At 39.0% G+C, this 17,398-nt stretch overlaps 1 protein-coding gene across 2 annotated transcripts in view; it reads right to left on the bottom strand.

Moving 5' to 3' along the window:
* Positions 1-6,727: 6,727 nt before the first annotated feature.
* The window catches only part of CFAP206 (cilia and flagella associated protein 206), a 35,944-nt gene continuing 25,273 nt past the window's right edge, over positions 6,728-17,398 (bottom strand). For both annotated transcript variants that reach the window (XM_027551437.1, XM_027551436.1), the window contains 4 exons: positions 16,439-16,579; positions 13,561-13,754; positions 11,221-11,364; positions 6,728-7,188 (listed from right to left, as the gene is read on the bottom strand). In XM_027551437.1, coding sequence (XP_027407238.1) covers positions 6,958-7,188; positions 11,221-11,364; positions 13,561-13,754; positions 16,439-16,579 — 710 coding nt within the window. In that variant the 3' untranslated portion in view covers positions 6,728-6,957. The remainder of the gene's footprint in view (positions 7,189-11,220; positions 11,365-13,560; positions 13,755-16,438; positions 16,580-17,398) is intronic.

Here is a 17,398-nt window from a genome sequence, read left to right on the forward strand (position 1 = left end):
CAGACATCTCCATTATGTGAGCTATAAGATCATTTGCCTGATGATGAAATAACCTTACAGCAGCTGTTGCTCTTTCCATCTGAGACCCCAGGGATTTTTCTGATTGTCACTATCACACTGCAGTATTTGTCTCGATACCCTGTCACTTCTGTCTCTGCTTAGGTATCAGAGCTACCCTAGTCTCAATGAATTGTATGAAAGGAAGCCCACTACTATCTCCATTAGTAACAAAGTAAAAGCGTGAACTTCATTAAACAAAAAGACTGTGCAGGAAGCAAATACCAAAAGGCTTAAGGAGATTGTAGCTCAATTCAAGTATGGTATTTGTACAATAGATTACTAAAAGTGGCAAGGTTTAAAGTACAGTAAACCATTAAAGAACAGTGTAGACAAATGCAGCTTAAGCATATTACTCTCATTCTTCTATTTTAAAAAAATCCCAAACTAATCTGAGACCTGGGTTCCCTCCCTGGGTTGGGAAGATCCTCTGGAGAAGGGAAAGGCTATGCACTTCAGTATTCTGGCCTGGAGAATTCCATGGACTGTATAGTCCATGGGGTCGCAAAGAGTTAGGCACAACTGAACAACTTTCACTTTCACTGTGATTTTAAAACAACTCTTTCCTGTGGTATAAAAATTACTAAAGACAAACCAGAAGGATTGTAGCATTTTAGAACTGAGAAAATTTGTTTTAAAAATACAAAGACACAAGGTAAAATTCAGTGTCTGAACTGAGTTTAAAAAGAGTTAAATGAGTAATAATCATCAGTATCTAAATATTTCTTTTTTAAGTTAATAGATTTTATTTTTTCTTTTTATTAGAATATAATGGCTTTACAATGTTGTCTTAGTTTCTGCTGTACAATGAAGTAAATCGGCCATATGCCTACATAGATCCCCTCCCTCTTGGACCTCTCTCTCACCCTACTCCCTCATCTCCTCCTCCCCTCACCCCAGGTTAAACATTTCTTATTTGAGCTTAACTCTCCCTTTCCTCTGCTTCCATTTTTAGTTACCATAATCTCATTTCTCCTTTCCTGCCAAACAGTCACTGATAATTGTACTTAGTTCTATAATTTTCTGCTTCGCTGGCTGCAATCTTATTTCAACTCAAGCCAACACTGTTAAAACAGCTCGGCAGTTGCCAACTCCATTCTTCAGCCTCTTGTGTTTGTTCATCAAACATTTAAGGAAAGTCCTAATGTGCCAAGCATTATTCTAAGTACTGAGATCTAGAAAACAGAAATCAGGAAAAATGAGGGTGGGGGTGCAGGAGAAACGAAACACTGGGGGATCTCTCCTCTCTTGGCTGACATTAACAAGGCACTTACCAGACAAATGCTTTACACATGTTAACTAACTGGTCAGAAAACTAAGATCATGGCCCCATCACTTCATGACAAATAGATGGAGAAATAATGGAAACCAGTGACATACTTTATTTTGGAGGGCTCCAAAATCACTGCAGATGGTGACTGCAGCCATGAAATTAAAAGTCACTTTCTCCTTGGAAGAAAAGTTATGACCAATCTAGACAGCATATTAAAAAGCAGAGACTTTGCCAACAAATGTCTGTCTAGTCAAGGCTATGGATTTTCCAATAGTCATGTATGGATGTGAGAGTTAGACTATAAAGAAAGCTGGGTGCTGAAGAACTGATGCTTTTGAACTGTGGTGTTTGAGAAGACTCTTGAGGGTCCCTTGGACAGCAAGGAGATCCAACCAGTCCATCCTAAAGGAGATCAGTCCTGAATATTCATTGGAAGGACTGATGTTGAAGCTGAAACTCCAATACTTTGGCCACCTGATGTGAAGAACTGACTCACTTGAAAAGACCCTGATGCTGGGAAAGATTGAAGGCGGGAGGAGAAGAGAACAACAGAGGATGAGATGGTTGGATGGCATCACCGACTCAATGGACATGAGTTTCAGTAAACTCCGGGAGTTGGTGATGGATAGGGAGGCCTGGAGTGCAGCAGTCCATGGGGTCACAAAGGGTTGGACATGACTGAGAGACGGAACTGAACTGGTTTAATCCTCTCAGACAAGCCAATGAGTTGGGAACCATTATCCCAATTTTGATGATGAAGAAACTCAGTGGGGAGCGATCAGATAACATAGCTAATAATAAGTAGAAGACCTAGACCTTACTTGCGTGATCACAAAGATCGCTTTACATTTTTTTCCTACTCTTCTGACTGCTTCTCTGTCTTCTCTCTTTCTCCTCATTCCATCCCCATTCACTGGTGATGATCCCCCAAACTACCCTTCTCCAGATCAAATTCTAGTCACCTCTGCTTTTCTTTCTTTGTCATTTCTTAAATTCAAAATTTCTAGTACTGAACACATTATCTTTTTTGACCAACCACTTCCCCTTCTCATATCATCCTCTGTTTCCCAGGGTAGAAACTTTGATTTTCCCTTCTCTTTCCTGGGCTGTTATATCTCCTTCCTTAAATCTCACATTTGTCCCTTCCTGTCATCCAAAACCACGATGCCCTAACCCTTGTTAACAGCTTCCTCTCCATCTCACCCTGGTGGCTTGGCTGGTAAAGAATCCACCTGCAATGCAGGAGACCTGGGTTTGATCCCTGGGTTGGGAAGATGCCCTGCAGAAGGGAAAGGCTACCCACTCCAGTATTCTGGCCTGGAGAATTCTATGGACTGTATAGTCCATGGGGTCACAAAGAGTCGGACACGACTGAGTGACTTTCACTTTCACTTTTCTCCATCTCACCAATTCCAGCATCTCTCTCCCTCAGTGGATCCTCTGTTCCAGAAACAGCCACAGTTTGTTGTTGTTGTTTTTTAATATCATACTACAGAAAGGCAGCACATTCCTCTGTCTTTCAGAGTTCTCCAAAATCTATGCCAACCCTCCTCATCCAGCTTTATTTTCCACCAACTTCCCCAAAAGTGATCTCCTTTTTCCTCTCTGTGTTTCTTCCTTTTATTTTCCAATAACTACTTTACCACCTTGACTATTAAAATAATCACTCAACCAATACCCTGCTTCCAGTCTGTCCTTTCTTTCATTCCTTTTTAAAAAAACTCATTCATCCAACAAGATACAGTAACAATACTAGGGAGGTAGAAATGGCTAAAACACAACTCAGATCTCAAGAAATGCACAGTCTAACAGGAGAATACAGAGGGACACATATAGACCTTTTTATTTCAAGCCCTATTATAGTAAAAGTATGGATAAACTCCTGTGAAAATCGAAAGAAGAAGAATTAATTATCTCAAAGGTGATGGGGAAAACCTTCACTGAAAAAGTGAAATCTGATAAACAGATGTTCAAGCTGAATTTAGAAAAGGCAGAGGAAAAAGAGATCAAATTGCCAACATCCACTGGATCATCAAAAAAGCAAGAGAGTTCCAGAAAAATATCTATTTCTGCTTTACTGACCATACCAAAGCCTTTGACTGTGTGGATCACAACAAACCGTGGAAAATTTTTAAAGAGATGGGAATACCAGACCACCTGACCTGCCTACTGAGAAATCTGTGCAGGTCAAGAAGCAACAGTTAGAAATGGACATGGAACAACAGACTGGTTCCAAATCGGGAAAGAAGTACGTCAAGGCTGTATATTGTCATCCTGCTTATTTAAGTTATATGCAGAGTACATCATGAGAAATGCTGGACTGGATGAAGCACAAGCTGGAATCAAGATTGCTGGGGGAAATATCAATAACCTCAGATATGCAGATGACACCACCCTTATGGCAGAAAGTGAAGAAGAACTAAAAAGCCTCCTGATGAAAGTGAAAGAGGAGAGTGAAAAAGTTGGCTTAAAACTCAACATTCAGAAAACTAAGATCATGGCCGCTGACCCCATGACTTCATAGATGGGGCAACAGTGTCAGACTTTATTTTTTGGGCTCCAAAATCACTGCAGATGGTGACTGCAGCCATGAAATTAAAAGACGCTTACTCCTTGGAAGAAAAGTTATGACCAACCTAGACAGAATATTAAAAAGCAGAGACATTACTTTGCCAACAAAGATCCATCTAATCAAAGCTATGGTTTTCCCAGTAGTCAGGTATGGATGTGAGAGTTGGACTATAAAGAAAGCTGAGTGCCAAAGAATTGATAATTTTGAACTATGGTGTTGGAGAAGACTCTTGAGAGTGCCTTGGACAGCAAGGAGATCCAACCAGTCCATCCTAAAGGAAATCAATCCTGAATATTCATTGGAAGGACTGATGCTGAAGTTGAAACTCCAATACTTTGGCCACCTGATGCAAAGAACTGACTCAATGGAAAAGACCCTGATGCTAGGAAAGATTGAAGGCAGGAGGAGAAGGGGATGACAGAGGATGAGATGGTTGGATGGCATCACTGACTCAATGGACATGAGTTTGAGTAAACTCCAGGAGTTGGTGATGGACAGGGAGGCTTGGCATGCTGCAGTCCATGGGGTGGCAAAGAGTAGGACACAACTGAGCAACTGAACTGAACTGATGAACAGATTTCATGGGGACAAACATTTTCTAGGGCTGTCTGTGGAGTCTATTCCACGGGACAAAGGTATATTGAAGACTCTAATATATTCAGACTGTTTGGACTCTGCCTACTATGTATATAATGTGTACAGTGAGCATGGAGGCAGAATATGCAACTAAAAGATAAAGGGATATATTTTGAAAAGTCTCACATGTGTTAAGGAATTTTTACTTTATCCCCTAGATAATGAAAAAAAGTGTCTTTTTAAGTAAGAGGAGTGAGGGTTGGCAGGGAGGGAGCCAGGTGATCTGATCAGATTTATATGTTACAAAAATCATGCTGGTGAATCAAGCAATAGTTCTAAATCTAAATTATGACAACAGCAGTAAGAATAGGAAGACACAGATCTCAAAGGCAGCTGAAGCCAAATCAACAGGGTGCAATGACTAGTTAAATGTAGGGGCTGTGGGAGACAGTCCAGAAGTTTTTAATTTATGCTGCTGAGTAGGTGGTGATACCTTTGACCACAGAAGGAAATACAGAGGGAGAAACAAGTGTGGTAGAGAAAATGAATTCAGGCTATGACCTGCTGAAATGGTGTTGACCATCTGAAACTGGGTCCAACATATGATTAAAACTCTTTAGAGAGGTCCTGGAAGAAGACGAGTTGACCATGTGACCTAGCTCCCTTTATTCTGATTCTTTTATTCTTACCAGATGACTTTCTGATATTAGCTTTGCAAATCGTATTTTGTGTTTTTATTTGCTTGGCAATTCTACTTTCAGCCCTAACTTCAGAACCCCAAATTGTGGTTTATCGGCCATTCTTTTCTGTGTTTAGGAATCTTGTAAGATCAAAAAATGGTTGATTAGAACAGGTAAAATCAAATTCCTGAATTTGTAAAGTTTAGTACCACCTTTAACCATCCCACCATCTTCAGGGACAGAGCCCTCACACCCCCACTCTCACCCCCAGGTTTTTTGCCTCAACAGCCAGCCAATCTATCTTTAACATCACTTTTAAATTACAGGTATGATAAACAGCAAGGTCCTACTGTGTAACAGAGGGAACTAAATTCAGTATCTTATGATAAACCATAATGGAAAAGAATATAAAAAAGATGTAAGTGAATCCCTTTGCTTAACATTGTAAATCAACTATATTTCAATTAAAAAATTAAACTATAGGTATGAAAATCATGATAACTTAGAAGGAGATCTGTTTTTTGAAGTTTACCTCTATAATATATGTGGGAAATGGATTTTGAAGCATATCATGCTATTAATGTAACATTTAACCTATATAGAAAACAAACTATACAAACCCCTTAAGAGTCACATAAGTAAAAAAAATGTAGTAAATATAAATGAACCCCCAGCTGCTGAGGCAAGTTTTAACAGCCTGTCCATCTGAGAGTCTTCATTACCCATCCATGTGTATTGGGAGCATGTAAGGCAGTAAGAAAACAACGGCTGTAAAATTCAGCTCTCAGTAATTCACAGGGGCCTGAAACAGCTGCCTGTGGAGTCAGGCAAACAGGGCAAAGGAGTGAAGCGGGAGCCCCGTAAGGCGCCGGAGTTGCCCCGCTGTTACACTGCAACCAGAGGCACCTGCCCTACAAAAGGGCAGAGCCACTGCTTACGGAAGGCTGACCGAGTTATTCCAGAAGGCTGCCAGATATTCCAGTCTTTTCAAGGGGCCATCAGCCAGACTCCAAGTAAAATTTCCAGATTTTAAAAGACATCATGTGATCACAACTATGACTTAGGGTTACATTTTAAGTACTATTACAATTAGAAAAGAGAAAAGAGAGGTTAAAAAAATAAGTGTTCAACAAATTAGTGCTAGATAAAAGATAAACAGATAAAATAATCTGAGTAAAGGAATACTGAAGTATTAAAATCAAGACCTCAATTGGGATAAATAAACAAAAATAAAAACATCATGTGGGCCTTTGTTCTAACTGTTCCAAATTAATGAAATCTTATACCAATTTAATTCATGTTACATTGGATAGCTAATGAAGCTGAAACTGTTAACTACATTTAAAATTTTTAATGTTCAATATTAACTGTGATTTTAGAAATAAACTTCTATCCCAGGCATAATAATCTGATACTAATGTATAAAAAGTTATCTAAATAAATTTCCATCCCAAGCATAATAATATTATATATATATAACTATCTAATCATATGTTAATATATTAATATCTAATAATTTCAGTCTTGATGCTGCCAAACATTTTCTTAGAAGTCAAAGAGGAATGGACAGAGTTTTACTTTTCAATTTTAATAGAATGAAAAATGTATTACAGAAAACAATGTTTCCTTTTTTGTAGGAGTTTGACAGTGCATATAAATGAGAATCCAAAAACATTCATACCACCAATGAATGTACCAGCCCCCCCAAAGTTAGTGAATTTTCACGGATGCAAACATACTCCTAAATATTTGCCACTGTTCATAAGTTGTGGTATCCATATTAAAAACTCGGTCTCTAACTAGGTTTCATCAACCGCTCTAGTTAAGTTCACCTTGACTCCATAGGTGGTCTTAGTTTGGCCCCCACGGAGACCAGCTATGTAAATCTGGGGCCGGGGCACTCGGCTGCTGCCCTCCCTCATGGACTGCGTACCAACATCCTTTGAAGGGTACACCTGGGAACAGTTTTCTCTTCTCATGTGACTATGATCAGTCTGTACCGAGTGAGTAACTTTCCGACGCAAATTGGCCTAAGTAGAAAGAGAATTACACTGGAATGAACATTCCTCTAAAGAACAAATAAAATACTCTAAGATACTAGTTAATATCTGCTTTTTACTCTAAGGTAATAGCTATCAAAAGGAAAGTTATGACCAACCTAGATAGCATATTCAAAAGCAGAGACATTACGTTGCCTACAAAGGTCCATCTAGTCAAGGTTTTTCCAGTGCTCATGTATGGATGTGAGAGTTGGACTGTGAAGAAAGCTGAGCGCCAAAGAATTGATGCTTTTTAACTGTGGTGTTGGAGAAGACTCTTGAGAGTCCCTTGGACTGCAAGGAGATCCAACCAATCCATTCTAAAGGAGGTCAGTCCTGGGTGTTCACTGGAAGGACTGATGCTAAAGCTGAAACTCCAATACTTTGGCCACCTCATGCAAAGAGTTGACTCATTGGAAAAGACTCTGATGCTGGGAGAGATTGGGGGCAGGAGGAGAAGGGGACGACAGAGGATGAGATGGCTGGATGGCATCACCAACTCAATGGACATGAGTTTGAGTAAACTCCGGGAGTTGGTGATGGACAGGGAGGCCTGGTGTGCTGCGATTCATGGGGTCACAAAAAGTCGGACACGACTGAGCAACTGAACTGAACTGAACTGAACTGAGTAGCTAATATCTGCCTTTTTTTCCCCCTCCTCTCCATCCACAAAGAAATTAGTCCTACAACACAGCATGTTTCTACAAAACATTAAAATATTAGACAATTTAGAGCATGTTAGAAAATAAATACCCTTTGCTGAGAAGTAGGAAAATAGATTAATGAAAATGGACATAAAAACCTAAAGAGAAAATGTACAGATTCAAATGTACAGTGAGCTCAATTCATTATTATACTTTGAGAGTCATACCACTTGGATTTTTTTTTCCCCACCATTCTTGGTTTATTTGTTTAAAAGACAAAAATTTTAAGATTTCCACTGTCTTACTTAAATGGGCTTCACCCAACACTTAATTTGAAATGTTCAGATGTTTCCAGATAATATTTTATATTATTCTACATTTTGCTTACTCCTTTTACAGATTACTAGTAAACATTAGGTTAAACAGATTACTCCAGCTGGGAAGCAAAGAAGAGTTTATATAAAGGAGAATAAGGGTTTTACTGAAGGTGTGGTGAAGCCACAGGAAAAAACTCAGAAGGGATTAGAACATGTGAGTTAAGAAGGAGAGACCTAGAATTAGAGGAAACATTTCAGAGTTTGAGATACTGCAGATGATGGAGAACTACTTCTGCCCACAACTTATTGTCTACATTAGTAGGGCTTTACTATTCCTATGTCTTCATTAGCATAATTTTACTATTCTGAGAGTCTCTTGCCAAAGCAAATCACTTGACTTCATTATACAGCATCCTGAAAGATGCATCAACTCTTCAGTAGTAAACATTAACACAGAGAAGAAACCCTAGGACTCTTTGTATCAGTTGCCTTCAGATTTACCTGCTTATTTCCATCAATCCTGGACTGCGTGTTCATGATCTTTACCCAACCCAATTCAAGCCTCAAACCCATCCCCCAATTGATCCCAGGCATTGAAACACCTACCTTCAACTAAACTTCGAAGTCTCAATAAATCCTGACCTTACTCTTCCCCACTCCAAGACTCTGCAAAGCTCTGCTGAAGGGGTGGTTTCCCTCACCACTGTAAGCCATATACTCAGTTTTGTCTTATCAACAAGTTGTTCTGGGTAATATATGGGGAGCTGGCATTCAACATGCTGCAAATCTAGGGGTAATTTGGTCTAAGGTGGGGATCTGAATGAAGCTGAAGAATGAGAAGAGAGAGTCCAGTTAGTACAAAGTTCCACCCCACTGAACACTCCATTCTCTTTTTAAAATTTCCAGCCCAGATCTAACATTTACTTCTCACAGTCTGTCTAACCATCACTCCTCTCTTCTCCATTGCCTATCTGTATCTCAAGGTCAACTTAATACGTCACCTATGTCAATGGGATAGAATTTTTATTTCACTTCTGCTAAACCACTTAACAGAACTGTATCAATGTTCACCTGCTAAACTATTAGTTCCTGAAGAACAAAGCAGCAGGGTATGTAAGCTACCCAGTACACATCTGATGACTTCGTGCAAGTATAGTAGATAATAGAAAAGAATACAGGGAATGGGAGCTTCAAGAACTACAAAAGAATAACTGGTGAGAATGCTAATGGGACGATGATTGGAAGATACACCAGGAAGCTGAAGCTTTCTCATCTCGAGAGATCAGGGGCTAAAAAGTTGCCACCAGGGAGGATAACAAGGGAATTGATATGGTTAGTGACAAGAGAGACTGAATATACAAACAGACATAGGCTGGACCTTATATGAAATAGAACTCTAACCTACAACCTCTGCAGCAACCAGTCTCAGAAGATAAACCACAACCTCAGTAGCTGTAGCAATCAGCTCAGAACAGCCCTATTTTTTTTTGGCTGCCTCCCCTTCCAACTCTGAACCAATCAGAGAAAGCCTAATGCTCACTAAGCCAATCACATGAGATGCCCTGCTGCTAGTTAGCCTGCATGTAGTTAGTCTGCCTCTTGTTTCCTGTCCCTTGGACTGCAAGAAGATCCATCCAGTCTATTCTAAAGGAAATCAGTCCTGAATATTCATTGGAAGGACTGATGCTGAAGCTGAAACTTTGGCCACCTGATGCAAAGATCTGACTCATTGGAAAAAGCCCTGATGCTGGGAAAGATTGAAGGCAGGAAGAGAAGGGGACGACAGAGGATGAGATGGTTGGATGGCATCACCGACTCAATGGACATGAGTTTGAGCAAGCTCTGGGAGTTGATGATGGACAGGGAAGCCTGGTGTGCTGCAGTCCATGGGGTCGCAAAGCGCCAGACATGATTGAGGGACTGAACTGAACTGAGTTTCCTGTCAACTTCCTCCAGAGGAATACCCAAGCCTCCCCCTTTTTCACTATAAAACTTTTTCACTCCTCTCCCCTACTCTGAGTCCCTGCCCAATGCAAGTGATGGTGACTGACTCCTTGGATACAGCAATCTTTAAATAAATAGCCTCTGTTCTCACATGAGTAGTCTTCATTTATTTCCATACCTTATTTCAGTTAAAGAGATGGATAAAATATACTGAGAAAAGGCTACAGATAAAAGAGGTCTGTTCCTTCACACTGTATTTGCTGTTTAAAATGACAAGATGCTATAAAAAGGATGAGTGGAGGGAATTCCACTGAGTCAGATAAGGATGAAAGTTTTAAAGACAGACTTCAAGGGTAGGTGCATGCCTGAGTGCTAAGTCACTTCAGTCATGTCCAAATCTTTGCAACCCCAAGGACTATAGCTCTCCAGGATCCTCTGTCCAAGGGATTCTTCAGGCAAGAATACTGAAGTGGGTTGCCATGCCCTCCTCCAGGGGATCGTTCCGACCCAGGGATTGAACCTGCATCTCTTATGTCTCCTGCATTGGCAGGCGGGTTCTTTAGCACCAGCATCACCTGGGAAGCCCTCAAGGGTAGGCACCTGCTGTGATTAAGATGACTAAGAATCGGAAGGACAGGCGTGTCAAGTGTCTGGAAGGAACACATTGACAATAAGAGGAGAATGTATCTGTGATATAATAGAGGTAGCATTCTGCTTCTCAAGAAAGTCCAAAAAGGAGAAGAGTATGCTTTAAATGATTAGAAGAAGCTGGAGGGCTTTACATACTAGCACCCCATAGGTTGGCACAGTAGATTAAAACCATTATATAGATCAATAGAGAGACAGAAGGATAGAAACTATTACTGTTATAGTTACTGACTGATAAAATTTGAGAGCAGCTTCATGCTTTTATATTTCTACATATGCTTAATACTAGAAGATAATGTTGTAAAGCTAGAAAATTATAAATTATGCTAATTATTTTATTTTAGCAAAAAAAACTGTACAACTCACTATTTCATGTAAATAATTTAGCATACCAACTCTATGAATAACAGATTAAAATTCTTCAAAATTCTCCAACTATAAATAATTTAGAGGATAATATTGTTACAAACCAATTTTATAGCTTTTCTTCTTAATTCCCATTCATTCCACTCATATGATCTCACAATTGTTGGTGGCAACAAGTGCGTATCCGTCTGAGTGCCAGTTTCACATTTTGTAATTGGTTTTATATAACGTTTGTCAACCTCTTTCATCTAAAGAAGTAGAGTTTTATAATTAATACTTCTAAAAAATAAACATTATTTTACAGATAACTAAAATATTTAGCTAAAATTAACAAAACATTAGAAAAAGAAGAATATGAAACTTACTTGTAAATATCAGCAAAGAAAAAAAATAAAAGCTCATAATTAAAGTAAGCCAAATGTAATTAATTTCCTGGGCATTGTGGATTTGTGCCCAATTTTATTTTATACCTCCTTAATGTAGGAGGTATATTTTGAAAGGAGAAAACATAACATCACTCATTCCCAAATCAAATGCTCCTCTCCAATTTTCACAATTGAAGCATAAGTGAATACCTTATTGGAAATGGATTGAAGCTTAGAATAGCTATTAAGTATTAGGTATAAATCATGTTTGTTTAAGGTATCAGAATACCTTTAGAATATATCTTAAACAATGTATACACAGCAGATTATTATCCATTTTAGTTAAATAGATTCATTTTTCTTCCAAAGCACCCAGAAGCTCACTACAGTATTAAAATATTGAGTATTCAATAATTCCAGGCTAAACAAGTTATGATTATGCTGGAAATGAGGCTGCTGGAGCAGGTAGAGAGGCTTAAGAAACTCCAGTCCTAGAGAAGGAGAGGGCAAATAGATTAACTTCTTTCTCCAAATCAAGAAACAGATGATTTACTAAATGCCTACTATTTAGCATAAGATATAATTTCTGCCTTCAAAATGACCTTATGATATAATTAGGTAGATAAAAAGATCCTGAAAGATAACAATATTATATCAATACAAGCAAATGGCAAGTAAAAATTATGAATATAATATGAAATATGTAGAGGGAATACTCACTTCTAAGGGTAGTGAAGGTTAGTGAAGGATTAAATACACAGAAAGGGAAAACCAGGAATGTAGGAGGAAATTGTCCTTTAATAGAAAAGATATCCACACTCAGCATGCCTTTCTGATTATCTGAGTCTAGTCTTTCCCTGTCTTCCTGCTACCTTAAAAGGACAGCTGCAGTGTCACATCAACAGGCTGGCAGAGGGGTGTCAGAACAAGAGTGCCAACAGCAGATCCCTTTCAGCCATGTCATCCCTGGCCGGTTCTCAGTCTCCTTGCCCAAGCATTCAGACCACCCTCTGTGCTCACAGTCACCAGCCCCATCTTCCTCCTACCAGTTACTGCTGGGGTCCTTGCCAACCCAGTTAGTCCAGCCCAAACCCACCTGCTTGATCATTAGAATGTTGATACATATTAAAAAAAAATTCATAAATAATGCCTTGCAGGATTTTACTTTAGTGAGTTTAAAAGGGGTAAATTAAACCAGAGAGGATGACAGAGTAATTAAAAGTTGGAACAGTGAAAATGAGAGGCAAGAAGAAAACAAGGATCTACAACAGCAGAATGGGAACTCCTGCAGGCAGGGATTGTTACCTGCTTTGTTCACTGTGCCAAGTATCATGCCTGGCACATGGCAAGCAGTTCAGGAAATGTCTGTTGAATGTATTAGGGGATAGGCACCAATTCACACAGAAACACACCTTCAGATTCATTCTGCAGCCTTTCAGACTACTGCCATTTAAACTTGTTAAATGATTCCACACCTCTGAGCGTGAGTTATCACCTGTATTACCTGTACTGAGCTCCTTCAGTTTTAGACAAGGAAATACTGTAGTTTCAATGATTTATCTCAATTGGCACCCCTACTCCAGTACGCTTGCCTGGAAAATCCCATGGACGGAGGAGCCTGGTAGGCTGCAGTTCGTGGGGTCGCTAAAAGTCAGACACAACTGAGCGACTTCACTTTCACTTTTCACTTTCACATACTGGAGAAGGAAATGGCAACCCACTCCAGTGTTCTTGCCTGGAGAATCCCAGGGACGGGGGAGCCTGATGGGCTGCCGTCTATGGGGTCGCACAGAGTCAGACATGACTGAAGCGACTTAGCAGCAGCAGCAGCAGTCTTGTCCTTCCAGATTTTTTCCAGTCCAATTCATCAGTTTGACTCCTTATCTTGTTTTCATTTACTTTTTGTGGATTTCCTTAGTTTCCATCTTTGGATGTGAATGCCTTTCAGATAACCTGTAAAGGCCCTCATCTGACCATGTCTCCTGCCTGGACTTGGGAAGCATTCTACAACAAAATGTAACTTTTTTATCAACTACATTTTTAAATGTCATAAATTCTTAAAATGCCAACCCTGCTTACCTGAGAATACTGAATAAGGCTTTCAAACTGTTGATGAAGTTCCAGTAGCTGAATCAATTCTGCATTTCTTTTGGCTTTTTCTCTAATTATATCAATGTAATTTTCAGGATTTTCTGCAAACGAATATGCAGCATCTCTGGTATTGAAAGTATAATACTTATCTTTATATTTCAAAATTCCAATTGATGGATTTCCTGAAAATTAAGAAAAGGAACTAAATTAGATAGGAAATACTCAGTGATTCTATGTTTATAATACGCTCATAGAACCCTTCCCTCATACTCCATTTTTAATACATCACATGTCTTTATTTAGCTGAAATGTTACAACTAGCAGTTTTAAGTTACACATTTTGTTAAATTATATTTATGTAAAATTCAAAAGAAATTTATTTTATATTTTTAATTTGGGAGGGAGGGGCCACACCATGCCACATACAGGATCTTCGTTCCCTGACTAGAGATTGAAACTATGCCTCCTGCATTGGAAGCGTGGAGTCTTAACCACTGGACTGCTAGGGAAGTACCATATTGTTAAGCTTTAAATTATGATTTTATCTAAATATAGTTCACTATCCAGATATAAGTTGCTTAAAAATCTTCTATGGGAAGCCACTTAGTCATCTAGCAGGTTTTTCAAATCTCCTTAAACCAAACCAACTACTAGAAGCATTGTTTTAAAAATAATTTGGTAAGAACTACAAAAATGAGACATTTTTCCCAAAATGCACATTTGCATGTTAGGAAGTATTTCCCACTATGAAAAGATACTACATAAAATATGGGTTATAAGTATCCACAGTTTGTGGGAATTATATAGGAAACAGTAACACTCTTATTATTCATTCTTTCACTTATTTAACAAATATTTATTGACCCTGTTCTTGGCTCTGAGAATACAGTGAAAACAAATCAATAAATATAACATAGGCCAGAGAGTGATCAGTGCTACAGAAAACAAATAAGTAAACAGGTTAAAGTAAAATTAAAGTAAAGCAGTTTAAACAGTCAAAGGAAGGAGGGTGGGATTGATATTTTAAAGTGGGTGAACAGAGAAGGCTGAATAAGATGAGGGAGCAAGGTATGTAGCTATGTGGGGGTGAGGGGGAGAGTGGTCCAAGTAGAGGGAATAGTCAGTGCAAAAGCTCTGAGGTGAAAAATGGACTTGGAATGTTTGGGAATAGCAAGAAGGCCAGTGGGGCTGGAGCAGTGTGCAAGGGAAGAAGGGGCAGACAATAAAGTCAACGATGTCATCTGAAAGGACTCTGTCAGGTAAGCCCCAGCATCACCTGGGGACTCAAGCCCTGTGATCTGCAGTCTTGAGGAAGGAGAGACTCCTAGAGCATTCCTCCCAGGCAGCGTAGGTGGCTACTGCCCAGAGAACAGTGTAGATGTAGAAGCAATGGAATAAGCAGAAATAAAGTCTCCAGACTAGCTGATTCAGAAAGGATGCTAAAACCCAAAGCCCCACAAGTCTGTCTACTTTTCTCATTCTCCCCCTTTCTTAGAATCATAGTTGATGGGAGCTGGAAGGGACCAAAGAGATTTCCTAATTGGTCCTTCTCCTTTTCTGGACCTGGAAACTGAGGTCCAAAGCACAAGATTTGCTCAAAATTACCCTGTTTACTAACAGACAATGGGGACTAGAAACCAGGCTCTCCAAGTGCTGCTACTGCTAAGTCGCTTCAGTTGTGTCCGACTCTGTGCAACCCCTAGACGGCAGCCCACCAGGCTCCGCCGTCCCTGGGATTCTCCAGGCAAGAACACTGGAGTGGGTTGCCATTTCCTTCGCCAATGCATGAAAATGAAAAGTGAAAGTGAAGTTGCTCAGTCGTGTCCGACTCTTTGCAACCCCACGGACTGTAACCTACCAGGCTCCTCCATCCATAGCTTTTCCAGCCACATGGTGGTACTGCTCTCTTCACTCTGCATCCATGTTTCTCTCTGTTTGTCTATCTCATGACTCCCTTCCTTTTGTATTTGTGAACAGAGAGAGAGAGAGAAATTGGGGAGAGGGGAGGAAAGGGAAGGAAAAAACAGAACAGAGAAGAAAGAAACCACCTCCATTCCATTGCTTTTCATTACTTCATGGCTCTTGTTTGGTTTCTCTCCACTATCAGTGACCCTCATGGGACCTCAGAATACTATTCTCTCAGTTCCCCAAGGTAAACCTTTTATTACTCCCATAATAAAAAAATCTACTACCATAAAAAAAGGAGTCAAAGTGTATGTTCTCTACCCTGCATATATACAATCCCAATAATTCTTTGTAATGATTCTATTTCTAATTCACATGGCACTTTTTGAATAATAATTTATTTTCCTCTCAATTTCTGATTTACTTTGTTTTGGAGAAGCTCCAGTAATATATATATACCTCATAGGGGAATTTGACTTGATAAAATACTGGCCATTTCTTTAGTGGGATCTGACTTATACAGAAATACTGATCTATGTTAATGGAATAGAGCCATAAAGTGACAAAGAATATTTTTTAATAAACATATCGGTCACACTAGTGTTGCTCTTTCAAGTAATCACTTTGGAAAATGACATATTTTAGGAATGCCATATAATGTTTCTGGAATCCTTCACTGACATATGAGTCATCCCCTCTTATGACACTGCAGCACTTATATTTCATGATATACATTCCATCACTTATCACTTGCATTGTAACTTATTTATGTCAGTTTATCAGGTTATACTGCAAGCGCTTCAAAGATAAATACTTCATTTGGATCACATTTGTAGCTCCTTTCTTAGTTCAACATTAGATTCCATAAAGTTTTACAAAGTGAATGAGTGACAATAAGCACATTTCATTTAAATAAAAAAAAATTCGAGAAGGGAGAACAGTATTATTTCCAATGACGTACCTGGAAGGAGAAGACCATCTGTTGTAGCAAAAGTGTAAGCACAAAATCCCCGATACTGAATCAATAATTTATCAAAATTGGCTGTTGTCTCTGGGAAAAGCCACTCCAGTTTTTTGAAATCTGCCACATTTACTTTATCTTCTAAAATGAAAGAGGAGTACAAGAGAAACCTTATTCATTGGGTAAATGAGCAGAAGAGACTGGCTGCTATGTGACTAAAACAGAAATAAATTAACTAACAGCATAGCTCTTAGTAACATAATATGCAAGGTGACAAAATACTTTGAATACGATGCTTATATACTAGGACCGTCCCTTCTTGAAATGGTTGAGAATGAGCAGAAAGAGTCACAAAAACATTTTTCAGTAACTTAATTTTGATACAAGGAGTGCAATTTTTGTTCTTCACACTTATAAAAAGTCTTCTTCATGTTGCTACTTTTTTTTTACACAAATAAAAAAGAGCCTTTACAAAGCACTGATGCCTGAGCGTCTTTGCTTTTGCAGTGCTACCTTCACTTCTGTTTCTGGCTCTGTATCCAAACAGTAGACACTATAAACAACCCTGTGGCTACAGCTGGAAGTAAATGCATACTTCAGAAAAAACAAACCTTCTTCCCTCTTCTTTCCTGATGTGCCTGAAAGCTTCAAACAGTGATGAGATGTGGCAAGTATAAATATTTTTAGAAGAACACTGGGTCTCCCAATTCACTGGAGCAGTGACTTGATAAATTGTGTTCTAGTGCATAAACAATTCTGATTCATAGTAGAAGATGACACATCTTGCCAATATGGTTGAATTTAATATCTACTGCTGAAGTGCCTTTAACTTTTCAATTTCATTTAGTATTTGCATAGATATGCTGTTTCAACAAAATGACATGAGTAGGAAAAACTTTAACTGAGAGGAGGTTTTAAAGTCTTTCTGATTTAGTGTTCAGGTTTTACATACTCTAGCAG

This window comes from Bos indicus x Bos taurus, chromosome 9 (assembly GCF_003369695.1).
Source record: "Bos indicus x Bos taurus breed Angus x Brahman F1 hybrid chromosome 9, Bos_hybrid_MaternalHap_v2.0, whole genome shotgun sequence".
Classification (NCBI taxonomy): Eukaryota; Metazoa; Chordata; class Mammalia; order Artiodactyla; family Bovidae; genus Bos; species Bos indicus x Bos taurus.